General features: G+C 37.2%; 1 protein-coding gene across 1 annotated transcript; it reads left to right on the top strand.

The window, feature by feature from the left end:
* The first annotated feature begins 1,855 nt into the window (after positions 1-1,855).
* Positions 1,856-7,113, top strand: LOC108892152 (stonustoxin subunit beta-like). Its single transcript, XM_018689573.2, has 5 exons — positions 1,856-2,062; positions 3,199-3,358; positions 3,533-3,632; positions 4,199-5,728; positions 5,844-7,113. The coding sequence occupies exons 3-5, from the start codon at positions 3,542-3,544 to the stop codon at positions 6,392-6,394; spliced, it is 2,172 nt and encodes a 723-aa protein (XP_018545089.1). The 5' UTR covers positions 1,856-2,062; positions 3,199-3,358; positions 3,533-3,541; the 3' UTR covers positions 6,395-7,113.
* Positions 7,114-9,341: the final 2,228 nt, after the last annotated feature.

Below are 9,341 nucleotides of genomic sequence, written 5' to 3'. Positions count from 1 at the left end.
TTTATATGATAAACATTTTATGATTGTTTATAGTTGACAGACTGTGTTTTGGTCTTTCAATCAGATTCCTGTGACCTGGATCCAAACACGACAAACAACTACCTTCTTCTTTCTGAGGAAAATAAAAAGGTGGAGCATTGGATGTGGCAAAGATAACTACCAGAAAGGTTTCGTTCATGCCCTCAAGTATTGTGCAAACAGGGACTGACTGGGAGCCATAACCGGGAAGTAGAATGGAGTGACGGATATGATGATGAAGCTGGTGTGGCTGTTACATACAAAGGAATCCACAGGTCAGGAGATGGTTATTGGAGTGAGCTTATTGGAGTAAGCTTATGTAATGTCATAGTGTGGTATTTTGGCATAAAGAACGGGCTTTATGCATGGTATAATGGGCCAGTGTGGAGTTACCATATTCCCTGTACTGGCTGCAAACAAGTTGTATCTGGACTGGCCTACTGGCGCTATGTCCTTCCACAAAATCTCCTTAAAGAGAGTGACAGAGGAGCAAACATGAATGAGTGGAAGGTAGTGTATAAATTTTCCCCAAAAAACTATAGCACTTGCCAACTCTGTAATTACTAGCTTACTAGTAGTAGTGGGTAGTATTTTGTTCTGAACTTAACTTAATGTCTTTGCAAATTACAAGTCGATGCATGCAACTCAGTTTGTCAACATTTAGGGGTGGCTGTGGTGCAACAGGTAGAGTGGATCGCCCACTAATCAGAAAGTCAGTGGTTCAATCACCTGTTCCTCCAGTCTGCATGCCAAAGTATCCTTGGGCAAGTACTTAGAGCTCTCTAGAACAAGCCCTGTGTGAATGTGTGTGTGAATATGTGAAAGTGACCTATAGTGTAAAGCACTTTGAGTGATCAACATAATTAGAAGTGCTTTAAGTGCTATATAGATGCACATATATTCATATTCTACATAGTCTCCCCTACAGAGTCTAAGTAACCATCATGTAGTCTGAAGTCATGTTGATCATAACGTTGAATTGCCTATGCTTTTTTATAGGTGATTTATCTTTGGGCTGTTAATCATTTCTTAATTGTAGAAGAAAGATGTTTGCTTCTCTGTATATGCAAAGTTACAAGTTACACAAGTACTTTCTTTAGTGAAATTGCATGTTTGTTTGTCTTAAATGCTTATTCTTCCTACAGAGCTCTGTGACAATTCTTCTGTTAATTCAAATTAAAAACGGCACAAGATAGCTACAGCTTTTTACTTCCTCTCCAGCCTGATGAATAGAGGGTCCTTTGCCCGGCTAGCTGACAAGAAACCGTTATAATGTGGCCTCTCCCCATGTTCAAGGACATCTTAGAGATGCTGGCATTCAGACATTGCCCCCACAGGCGACATGTATAAAGCAGTCTGTAACCTTGGTAAATAGTGTGTCTCACAGAACTGTATTTAAGCTCACTTCTGCATGCTTGAAAGTGCTATTGGTCTGTTTGCAAATGCTTGAATCAAACTTACAGAAAGACAACTGCTGATTTTGTGCTTTATCCAATGGAAATTGCCAGCGCACATTTTTTCCCCATGTTTCATTTGGAAGAGAAAAATCAAACATTTTGATTGATAGAATAAAAGGACTTTAAAGGCAAGTGTAAAATACTAATATAAATTAAACTTACTTAAACAACTCACCAAAAATAAAAATGATTATTAGTAGTATTAATATTTAATATTATTATTAATAATAAAGTGTTCTGATGTTGCAGTATAATTAACACACATCCTCTGCCCACAGAAAAGAAACTTTGTGTGCCATCTGGACCACAGAGAAGGAAAATAATAAAAGTTGCCCGGTGGCGTTCACTACGGTGGCCCTGAGAGCTCAGCACACTGCAGCTTAAGAAAATGAATGCAAACAGACAACACACAATCAATTAAGAAAACATCTTCACCAAGTTGACAATGCATGCACAGCATGTAGCTGAATGGAACAAAGAGGAGGAAGAAAATGATCATTTGCAAAAATATGGACAAATGGAAATAAGAGAGAAGAATATATCTGAGGGGGAGGAGAGTGAAGACAGCGGTGCTATGGGGAACAGAGGTGAATGATAGTGTGATAACAGCTCATGAAGTCTGTTTGCTGCCAACAAGATTATCATTTTATTTCCAAATCACTAGACCTGCAGTGCTGGTATGTTTGGCTTTTTGTCATCGAACTTTTTACATGACAACTTTTTACAACACTGTTAAACCTGTTTTGGTAGAGGCGTACTCTTCCACTGAATTTCATGGGAGATTTTTGGAGCTGTCAACAAAATGACTTGAAATGTTGCCCAAATATTATCCAGTTTTTTACGGTTCTATATTATGGTTCTGTATGAATGGTAGAAAATGGTAGGATTTCTCTTTTCTTTTTTTACACTTTGACAAGAAGTAGAAAGCCACTATATTGGTAATCATATATACTATACTATACTTTTATAGTGCAGAAATACAATAAGCGAGGTAAAGCCATAGAACATAAGGATGGCTTAAAGCATCAGGATTTTACAGTGTTTACTCTAGCATTCATGGTTCTTTGTGGACGTATTGTTCACATGTGGGAACCTGTTTCCTTTACAGTCTTATGGTGATTTTTTTTTTTTTTTTTCCTTTTCATGAAGAGTAATGCGTCCAGCAAGACAACAGGTGCTGTAACTGTTTGTCTGTCTGTAACAATAATTCATGAGAAAATTAAACTAAACATATTTTAGGTAATAATAATACCTCACAACACATCAACAACTTACATGGTGTGGAATAAAATGTCATCAGTCTTCAGGTTTATCTTAAGGTTTATTGATTTCAGTGATCTGGCTTGCAGCAAAATCCCTGAACTTTTTGTTTTTTGTTTTTTTTTTAATTCACGGTTTGGACATCTGATTATTTTCCAGTTCACACCCATACAGTTGCACAACACATAAACACACTCAGTTAAAACAGAAATTCTAAGGAATCAACAGATAACAAAAGTCTGTGACACTGGTATCATATTCCAGTCTTCACATGTCTGAGCAAAACCAGAATGTAGTAGGTGTTTAAGAGTATGTAAGAAATATGTCAATGATTCTAATGAAACAAAAGCCACTTTTAAAGTCTTAAGAAGCTATCACCATGGAAATGTTGAGTCTGAAAGCTGTCAGTCAATCAGTCATTACAATAATAAATAGCTTTATAATTAATGATAATAACTGTCAGTTACAGCCCAACAGATTACATGTTGTAGGAGGAGTCAGAGGGCCTGAACATCCAACAGGATATAAGTCACCATGTAACATCAGCAACATCAGACTGGAAGCTCCAGTTCAAAGTCAAGAAGATTCACATAGAAATCAGATGATCTACACAACTGCACCAGGTGAGAGAGAGATTTATTTGTGCCGTTACTTAAATTAGGTCATGTACTGTAGAGCTATTCAGATAATTGTCTTCACAGTTTTGACTGGGAAATGTGTCTTTATCTTCCTTTCTGGTTGCAGTATAGCAGAGTTGAGGAATTGCTTGACCCACTTTATTGGATGTTTTCCCTCAGGTCGGAGACATGGCTTCAGATTACAAGACAATTGCAGCTCTGGGTCGACCTTTCACCTTAGGGATGCTGTATGATGCTCAGAGAAATAAACTGATCCCAGGTAAGAAAAAAAAAGTGACTTCACTTCTAAACACTGAGCTTATTTTTACCCTTAACAACTGCAAGGTTGTAAATTCATCTTATCCCACTCTGTGGAGCAGTATGTTATCTCAATTAAGCTCTTCACTGTAGCTATGTGATTTTTACTCTGAGTGAAAGTGACATTTTAGACCCAACATGGCACCAGTCTAGGTACAAAACACAATCAATCATGTCACATAGTACAACTTAACAGTACGATTTGGTCAGTATACATACATATATATACTTAAAACAATGTCAGATGGGACCATATTGGACTGTTAAGCTTTACTATGTTAAGTTACAGGCTGCACTTGTTCCTCGATTTTTGGCCTTATATCCATTTCTTCCATGTCAGTCACTTGAATATTGAATATGTGGTGCATGAAATTAATTCCCATATTTTTCCAGAAGGTAGGCTTGTCATTTATAATGTTGTCTTTCAAATTGAAAATTTTTAAGGGAATCTATGTGCTACTTGATGGACAATTATATGTCAAATTGTTTTTTTATTTTTCAATTGGTGATATTTTTCATTTTCTATAGGCACCACATTGTGGGATGATAAAACTCTACGAGAAAAAACATGTGAGATCCCTCAGCTCGGCAGTGAATTTCAAATTACTTCATCTGATTCTGCTGAGGACAAGTCTAACTCTTTGGGTGTTGAGGCATCTCTTGGTGTCAGTTTCTTGTTTGGACTGGTTGATGTTTCAGGATCTGCCAAGTATCTGTATGATTATAAAACATTCAAGAATCAGAGCAGAGTAATACTTCAGTACAAAGCTACCACTCACTACAAACAATTGTCAATGACTCCAGATGAAATCAATAACATCCAACTACCAGAAGTTATTGAGACAGGCTTGGCAACCCATGTTGTAGTAGGCATCCTTTATGGGGCAAATGCTTTCTTTGTGTTTGACAGTGAGAGGTTAGACTCTGACAGTGTTCATGACTACCATGGAAAGATGGGAGCTGTGATCAGGAAGATTCCTACATGTAGTGTTCATGGGGAAGTTGGCGTCAATCTGACTCCAGAAGAAAAAAGCCTGACAGAAAAATTCTCTTGCAAATTCTATGGAGACATTCTTCTCCAACACAATCCCACAACATTTCAGGAGGCAGTGAGTGCCTATGCAAAACTTCCACAGTTGTTTCACAGCAATGTAGACAATGCTGTTCCACTGAGGGTCTGGCTGATGCCTCTGACAAATCTTGATTCCAAAGCTCCAAAGCTGAATTGTGAGATCACTGTTGGAGTGTTAAGAAAAGCTCAAGAAGCTGTAGAAGATCTGAGGCAGATGGAAATGAGATGCAATGATTTTCTGGAAGACAGAGTGGTAGGGAATTGTCCACCCATTCAGAAAGAATTGAAGTGTTTTCAAAAAACATGCACTTATTACCAATCTAAACTCCAGAAGATGTTGGAAGATAACCTTCTGGGACACACTGGAGAAGGTAAAGAAGCTGAGGAACTACTCTTTGAAAACAGAGAAAAGTCACCATTCAGTCACGAAAAGTTAAGCAAATGGCTGAATAATAAAGAGAGAGAGATCAATATCATCAAGTCCTGTGTAGAGATGATGGAGGGGGAAAAAATGGAGATAGAGACAAAGATAAAGATGGTCCCAAATCAGTCAGCACTGGATAGAGAGGTTCTTGCACCAGGTGTAGATCATGTTCTTTGCTATGTTTTCACCTCTCTGGAAAGTAATGATCGCTACCTTAAGGAGTTGGCTGAGTACACTGATGCATTTAAATTGTGTGAATTAAAATCCATAAATGCATTCCCGTTAGTAGAAAATACATGTGCCATGTCATACACACCCGAGTGGTACTTCACAGACAACGTAATCACCAAAATGAGAGAGAAGGCCAGAGCTTTCCATGGCCTCGCCAAGGCACTGAAGAACAACAGCAGATTCAGTTTCTGTGTAGCAGCCATAGCAAATAAAGACCACCGAGGAGCAACCATCTACCACTACAAAGATGGCATTCTGGTCACTGATCATTTTTCGGCCCCTGAGATCAGTGATCCGGAGAGTATCAACGACAGAAATGCTCTCATCTGGTGTAAGTCATTTTCAAGCATTTGCTTTCTTGTTTTATGAATGGTGCTGCTGTAAATTGCAGTGTGGATGGTGACAAGGATTACTAGTAATATGTTGTGTCTTGCTCCCACCATCAGATACCTGTGAGCTCACCTTGAACCCAGACACAGTCAACGGTTACCTCACTCTTTCTGATGACAACAAGGAGGTGACACATGGAGATTGGCAGAAATATTCTGATCTCCCAGAAAGGTTTGATAAATGTCTTCAGGTGCTGTGCAAAGAAGGGCTGACTGGGCGCCATTACTGGGAGATAGAGTGGAGTGGTGGTTATGATGCTGTGGTCGGTGTAGCTGTTACATACAAAGGAATCTGCAGGAAAGGAGACAATGCACTAAGCAATTTTGAAAAAAATTCTACATCCTGGTTCTTTGGCAAAAATGACAAAGAATTCACAGTGTCAGACACTCTGAAGAATGACCAGAGTATCCCTTTACCCCCTGCTGGCTGCAAACGACTTGGGGTGTATCTGGACTGGCCTGAAGGCACTCTGTCCTTTTACAATGTCACCTATAAAACGCTGAGTCACCTCTACACTGTCAGAAACCTCAACTTCTCTGAGCCTGTTCACCCAGGGTTCATGGTTAAGAACCATGCATATGTGAAGCTCTGTTCAGTTGAAATATGAACTATGAATAATCCTAGACCCAGCTGTAAACAGCTGTATCCATATGTTTAAAGACATGTGGTCTATTGGTGTATGATACAAATCATAATTGTGAACAAACTGTCTCTTTAAAAAGCACTGTATTGAACCTTAGAGCTGTATGTTAAACAGAATTTACTGGTAATCAAAAAAGGGAAAGGGATTTTTAGTGTTAGATTTTATTTGTAAAGCCAGGGAGAGGAGAGGAGGAGAGGAGAGGTTTTTTTTTTTTTTTTTTTTTTTTTTGAATGTAAAGTTTTGTATAATATCCTATTTTCTTCCCTAACAAGTGTTGTTTTATCTCCTCAATGGAGGTTTGAGGTTATATATCTTTTTTTTTTTTTTTTTTTTTTTTTTAGGGCTGGCTTTGTAGCCATTTGAGTTTGTGACATTAACTTAGCAGTCAATTTCTTGTTATTAATTTACAGTGTAAGGGTAGATTACAGAATTGTTCTTTATATTGTTTTTCAATAATATTACTGACATTAACAGGTTTTTAACAGGTGATTCTGGCCTTCTGCAATGTTCTCTTTTGTTGTGCCTTTTTTTTTTCTTTTTAAGTAAGTATTGTGGAATACATTCATTTGCTGTGATGTTCTGAGGAGAGAGGCACTGTTGAAAGCTGATGTATATCAGCCTGAAGCTCCTCTGTTTTGAATGGTCTGCAAATGCTGCTAATATTCAATAAAATGGAGACCTGAGTTGAACAGTGTGCTACTTTGTTATTTCAAAGATTATAATCTTTATCATTTATGACACATCAGCGTCTTTCAATGCAAAAACAACACTGTAGAAAAGAAGATCAAGATTGTTTTTGTGACTTTAGCCTGTGGGAAAGTGACTCAGGAGCATATTCAAACATGAAAACGTGTAAGATTTACATAATGAGGTACAGGTCTCTGTCTATGTGGGCCAAGGCAGCGCTGGGGTTGTTGAGAGGTCTGTTCTTCCTTTGTGATATTTGATTGTGTGAGAAATGAACAAATACAGATGAATTTTAGAATTGGTTCGTAGATTATCAGTGTCAAACTATTGTAAAATAAAAGTTTGCTTCCCCATACTAATTTCCTTTCCACCACTCTCACTCACTCATCTGCGCACACACATTCAAGTTACAACTCAGAGTATATTTAAAACCAGTCAAACATTTGTTTTTTCAGTGAGTTTTCTTACCAATATGAGGAAATTATATACCTGTTGGTGAATAATGTACATTATTAAGATACATTATTGACAGATGTTATTGACGGTTTGTGATTTCAAAATCTGTTGGTTCTTGTGCATAGTGTTTTTCTTCTATGTGTGATTTTGCTGCTTCCTCCCTGTCTCAAACCTAGCCTCAATTTACTATATATAGACATCTGACCTATTTTGACTACTGTTAAATAGATGTACAAACCCACTGGTTCCCTCTGAAGCCCAACATCTTAGGGAACAAATGACTCAGAAATACATAGTTTAATTGTTTTAAAACGGCTCAGTAACTCATATTATAGATTATTATTATTTTTATTAGATTAGTGCATTTCTTGGGGGCTATTTTTTTCTTTCTTTCTTTATACAGTTCTTGTGAGTAAGCTATATTTCTCGCTATGTTCATGGGATTTGTCTGGAAAAGCATTAAATATTGCCAGACTAATGTTTATATATACTTTTTCCGCCTTCGATTATCAGAGTTCTTGAACTCTGATGGTTTAGACCTCCTATTTCTCACAATAAGTTTATATTCTGCTTAGGTTTACTGAAAGCCAATATAAACCTCAGCTGCCAGAAAAGTTGAACAAAAAACCTCAGAGTGGGTTCAATGTATCAACAGCTGAGCTCCACCTGTTGCCTTCAGTCCAAGGACAATCAATTTTTTTCTTATTTTTGTATTTAATGAATAAAAATAAGAATGTGTGTCGTTGCATTCATATTGTCATATTGAAAAGGTTGCAGGATCAGCCCAAGGTTTTCTGCTTTGGGCTCAAAGGAGTGAGACACCATGGCATGACAGAGACAACACTAGACTAAATATCTAGTGTAGAAGCGGGGTGAGCAGCTTTAATAAGTAGATAGAAAAAAAGGATTTGTTTTTTAAGTCAAATTCATCTTATTTTCAGTTGTACTCGTCCTATTCTTCTCTTTTAAATTGATATTCTCATCTTTGCTGCTTTTCTGTATCCTCCAGTTCTTTTTAAATGAGAGACAAGATAAGAGCAAGACAAATACATAAAGTCTCAAGGTTGTCAGATTGCTTTCACTCTCTTCTGTCTAATGAATACCTTGTCTGTTGGAAAGAATAGGCTCATTTTTGCTGAGTCTTCTTGCTAATGGTTAATGTTCTGCCAGAGTCTGAAATGGTGCAGCTGGTGCAAACAACTACACTCACATGCACCAACAGTAGTCCATATATACATCAGCATCATTTGTCTATAATTAAGACCTGAAGCCCTTATCAAAATGATAATAATGAAAACAAAGGGGGATACTTATAACTGTTTCCATTAGAAAACATTTTGTTCCAATGATTTTCTAAAAGTGACTGTATCTTGAAGTGAGTAAGAAGAGGGCTGGTGACTACAATAGAATCATGAAAAATCTCTTCTTTTTTGAAAATACTTGAAACAATGTGCTTTGCATTATCAACAAGTTCAAATAATTCTACTGCACTGGCAGAGTTTTTTCAGTTGTTACAATGAGGTTTGACTTTTTGGATATTAAGTGTATATATTCAGTGTAGTTGCGAGTGAAGAGCAAACACAAGGTGCAGCTGATGGAAGAGTCATATTTTGAAGTGATATTCTAGATGTTTTGGCCACATTTGTTTTTATTTTCAAGTTTAACATAATTAAGAGATAGATCCTTATATATACACACACCTCCCACAACCAATCAGCCAATCTACAATGACATCAACAGTTAGAAGTTTTTTCTTTTCTTGTTTCTT

This window comes from Lates calcarifer, unplaced genomic scaffold (assembly GCF_001640805.2).
Source record: "Lates calcarifer isolate ASB-BC8 unplaced genomic scaffold, TLL_Latcal_v3 _unitig_208_quiver_1329, whole genome shotgun sequence".
Lineage (NCBI taxonomy): Eukaryota > Metazoa > Chordata > Actinopteri > Centropomidae > Lates > Lates calcarifer.
Note: the sequence above shows the minus strand (reverse complement) of the source record. Positions and strands in the feature narration are given on the sequence as shown.

What these genes read in the sequence shown, in the direction of transcription:
- LOC108892152 (XM_018689573.2), top strand. Translation starts at nt 3,542, where the DNA reads ATGGCTTCAGATTACAAGACAATTGCAGCTCTGGGTCGACCTTTCACC. An exon ending in GAGAAATAAACTGATCCCAG is followed by an intron (nt 3,633 to 4,198) that starts GTAAGAAAAAAA and finishes CATTTTCTATAG; the next exon opens with GCACCACATTGTGGGATGAT. An exon ending in CAGAAATGCTCTCATCTGGT is followed by an intron (nt 5,729 to 5,843) that starts GTAAGTCATTTT and finishes TCCCACCATCAG; the next exon opens with ATACCTGTGAGCTCACCTTG.